Here is a 4,477-nt window from a genome sequence, read left to right as displayed (position 1 = left end):
GTGTGTGTGTGTGTGTGTGTGTGTGTGTGTGTGTGTGTGTGTGTAGACTTCAGCCATCACTGTTAAGTTATGATACAGATTTTAAATCGGAGTGTGTACATTTTGCCAGCAGTAGAAGTGATGCAGCACTATGTCTAATTAAAAACAGCYACTATATATAGACTGGTGATGCGACAGCTAAAGTCACACAGAAAGAGTTAATTAGAAAACAAAGTTCAGACACACACTTGTGAATACTGCGCCGGCGTAGTTTGAATTGAATTAAACCGAATCCATGTTTTTAATTTCGATTCGTTTTCTGATTTGGTCAAAAGGGATTTTGCTCGACAGATAAAACACACTTTTTTTTGAAAACAAATTGATGTATTTCAGTGCTACATCTCTTCCAAGTACRTACAGATGCTTTATTTATTGTGGGAAACTGAAATTATAAACATCCCTTTTGCTGACCAAGAAGTAAACTGGTCCAAAATACTTCTCATGTGGTGTCAAGAATGTGAAGCTATTTTTTTTTTTCACTTCAAATATTTGAAACATGTCAAACAAAGACAGCATTAATTAAAGGAACACATCTTAGCCTTCATCGCAGAGTTATAAATCAAGAAACTTTGATGTGGAGAAATGACAAAGTCAGATTTTTAATAAAATCTTGGAATTCACACTAAGTATGTGTTATAAATGATTCTCAGTGACTAACTTGTCAAACTTTAGATCAATAATTGTAAATTTCTCTTTAAGGGAAATCAAATTGATCTAAGTTTGCTGTAAAACCAACCTAAGAGCAGGAAACCACCTACCTGTTTTAAGTTCTGCAAGCCGCTGGCTGAGTCTGTTAATGTGATCAAATCTTTTTGAATCTGGTTCACCCACTCTTTTATTCTGTAAATACAAAAGAGACACAAAAAGAACCAATCATTCTCCAGCCACTGAAGCTCATGTTTATCCCACTGTGTTGATTTTATCTCATCTGGAGGTAACATTTCAGTATTTGATTGCTAAGCACCACCAACTTGCCAAAATATTCGTACAGACTCAGAGACAGGAAGTGTGAAATATTAATGTTTAGCCAAGTGAATACTGTGCATTGCTCACATTAGCCATGCATTAAAGCAAGAGCTTATTTGCACTTGTTAGCTAGAGAGTGTTGTGTCCTCGGGGTTAAAAGGCTGGTTAATGCATTTTGTCATCAGTAACGATACAGAAAGAAAAAGAGATGCATAAAAATCTATTTTGTGTCACTTCTATACAGGAAACATACATGTTGGGGTCAAAATCTTCCAACATTGGCTCAACTAGTGGTATTCTTGGACCTAAACAAACATCTGTACCAGTGAAAAAATCTTAGGTGGACACTGATTGAACTGAAAAAACTGACGACAAGATTCATGGCAGCCATCTTGCTAAGTGCTACACCTTTCACTGTGTACTGTTTACATGTCAATTTTTAGCCACAAATCAAAAGTATTGGTTATACATTTTACTTTGTAAGCCTTTCAGTTTTTCTACATTAGTTTTCTCACCCAAACAAAAATTGGTGAACACACAACCCAAGGTGCCAGCATTTTAAACTAGTATTTTTAAAAGTTATTTTCTGTAGCTTAAAGACGTTTTATAAGGTTCTCATTTAGTTATTCTTCAGCAAAAATCAATCCCCACAGGTAGACATATGTGCCCACAATGCATTTAGAATCATACTGTTCAGCTGTCACTCAGAGTAAAATGTTGTTTACAGTCAATATATCCTGGAAATACTGTTTCACCATATTTCCCCCTCTTACAGGAGGTAACAGCTACTCTTCACATAGTTAGACAGTTTGACACATGGCCACAGCATACATTTTCAGACAAAACAAAAATAAACAAAATACAGTGGAAAGGGAGCAGCAGCCACTTATTATATTTAGCCCTCTGAGGAACAGCTGCTTGTAGCTGAGAGCAGATATAGGAGGAAGCTACAGTCAGCACATACTGTAAACCCACACTGAGTGGGGTCACAGAGAAACCTTCTGTGGTCTCCTCTACAGAATGTAGGTGGATTTAGATTTCATAGTTCATGTCATCATGAATGGAACCCAGAGTTAAGATAAGGTTCACTAAGCTGCACGGTGCACATTGCGTTTATTATGCAGGTACATTTTCCACAGAGTCCACTCGCCTTTAAGCAAGAAAAGTGAAGCATAACAACAGGTGTCTGATGGGAAGAACCATGAACTATGCAACATAGAGAAGAGCTTTAATTATTTATCCACTTTTCACAAGYGATCCCTTCTTGCTTGCAAAACTAATTTGATAAAAAAATATGTACATATATATTTTTTTTAATGTTTTGAGTGTGACGTGACACTCATCTCAACTGTTGCAGAACAACTTGCTAAGTTGTGTTGTAACGCAAAAAGCAAAAAGTTGGTAGAAATACAGAAAACAGCGCTGTAAGTACTGCCTGGTGCCTGCAGGAATTAGGCTTTATTATGAAGTAACTTGGGTGTTTTTGAATATGTTGCATGTCAGGAACAAAGATGGTGAGAATTTTAACATCATATTTGAAATGAACTTTATATTGAAATCAAAATAAAAAAGACAAACCTCTTATCTTTAAGTCTTAAAATTGCATATTTACAGCTAAATTGAGACCGGCACCAGCTGTCTTCATACGAGATGACCACAACCTATTTGAATATTCGTTTTTTTACATTTGACTAACTTAGAAAATTGATGGATAATTTGCTATTTTTCCACTATAATTTAAGTAGATTCTCACTGTCTGTGCCCACTGCTGATGTCGATTTGTTGGCACAAACTACTTCCTAAAAGTTCTAACATTTATGTTTCCAATAATCAATTAACATTAATGGCATGTATTCAGTTGCAAAGCCAAACAGCACAGCATTGCAGTGGGCACAGTTTGCTTAGAAGCCAACAAAAAGTTGAGCAAAATTATTTTGAGCCAGACTTCTATCAAAACCGGCATTTAATTAAGAAAGTATGAACAAAACTATTAGCATTGCAGTTTATGTCCAATTTGTCTTTCTACTCTTACCAAGTGCTTGCAAAACTAAATTGTGGAATTTATTTATTTTTTCTAAAAAGCAAGAAGATAAAATAAAAGCCATCCCAGTTTGGTTTTACCCACTTTTCTAYACAGGGTTGCGGGGTGACTGGGGCCCAACCATCAGTCATTGTATGAGAGGTGAGGGACACTGGACAGGTTGTAAGTCCATCAGACACAATCATTCACACCCCCACTCACATAGAKATAATATAGAATTGTCAGTTAACCTAACATGCATGTTTTTGGTCTGTAGGAGCAAACTGAAGTATTCAGAGAGGAGGAAAACAGAGTGTATGCACAGGAACATGCAAATGCCACACAGAAAGGCCTCAGYCAGGTTTTGAACCTGCAACTTTCTYGCTGCTGACAACTCTAACCACCGCATCTTTTATCTGTCATTTCTAAAACTGTCCTCAAACATGGCATCATTCCTAGAAATGTTTATCTACACAGAAACAACCCAAAAACTAKTAACTATGCCAGGCCTGAATGTGGCACTGCAATATTTAACCTTTTTTTAAGTGCAGTACAAAACTGGACAAAAACAAACCAAGGTCTTGACAATTTTAACATAATTTATGCTAGTTTTTAACACATGTTCATCAAATSATCTCATTGTTTTGGTGTACAATGCAAGGCTTACTGTTCTTTTATRCTATAACCAATAGTTTGCAATGCATTAAATGGATCCACTAGCATTTATTTTTATCTGACTACAGCTGCAGATAGATCCCCACTCAAGGAGACCCCTACAGTGTTCATTATGTCATGTCTGCTTAGAGAAATCAGCAACAATAACTTCTTACAGTGGAGTCTCACTTTAACCTCTGCTCACAAATTTTGATGAAGGTATAGTTCTCRGAGAGAAGCGGTCTTAATTACAGTGAACATAATTTGCAGCTCAGTTTGATATAATCGTGTCATAAGAAGGTCTAACACCTACATCATTTCTGCATGTAGTTCATGGTGGGGAAAAGTGACAGTTAGGAACAAAACAGATCATCTYAGGTTCACAGACTTCAGAGAGCTGGAGACACACTTGGTTGGAGTTTASACAAACGGGTCGTATGACATGAGGGCTCAAACTTGAAATGAAAGACATTAAAATTTCATCCAGTTTTTTCCACGGCAGCTCAAACAACAACGCGCAGACAACCATGTACAACAAAATACATTTGCCAAAATAGACAAATTTGATAAACATTGCAGCACGCCACATTTTTGCGAAAAACACAAATCACACACACAATCTGAGCATCCCTCTTTAATTTTTTGAAATTGTTGAATGGAACCTATTCGTCCTAATCTTTGCTTGATGCTTGTAGCGCTGAGTACTGTTGGCTGAGCTCTCCCTTTTTCACCACCACTTTAATGACTCTGTTACACCAGCTGTCGTGTGTGTGTGTGTGTGTGTGTGTGTGTGTGTCC

General features: G+C 36.9%; 1 protein-coding gene across 3 annotated transcripts in view; it reads right to left on the bottom strand.

The window, feature by feature from the left end:
• cacna2d1a (calcium channel, voltage-dependent, alpha 2/delta subunit 1a) overlaps nucleotides 1-4,477 on the bottom strand; it is an 80,964-nt gene that overhangs the window by 66,582 nt on the left and 9,905 nt on the right. For all 3 annotated transcript variants that reach the window (XM_014004178.1, XM_014004179.1, XM_014004180.1), the window contains exon 2: nucleotides 798-879. In XM_014004178.1, the coding sequence (XP_013859632.1) occupies nucleotides 798-879 (82 nt within the window). The remainder of the gene's footprint in view (nucleotides 1-797; nucleotides 880-4,477) is intronic.

Source organism: Austrofundulus limnaeus, unplaced genomic scaffold (assembly GCF_001266775.1).
Source record: "Austrofundulus limnaeus strain Quisiro unplaced genomic scaffold, Austrofundulus_limnaeus-1.0 Scaffold22, whole genome shotgun sequence".
Taxonomy (NCBI): domain Eukaryota; kingdom Metazoa; phylum Chordata; class Actinopteri; order Cyprinodontiformes; family Rivulidae; genus Austrofundulus; species Austrofundulus limnaeus.
This window is presented reverse-complemented; position numbering and strand designations above follow the sequence as displayed.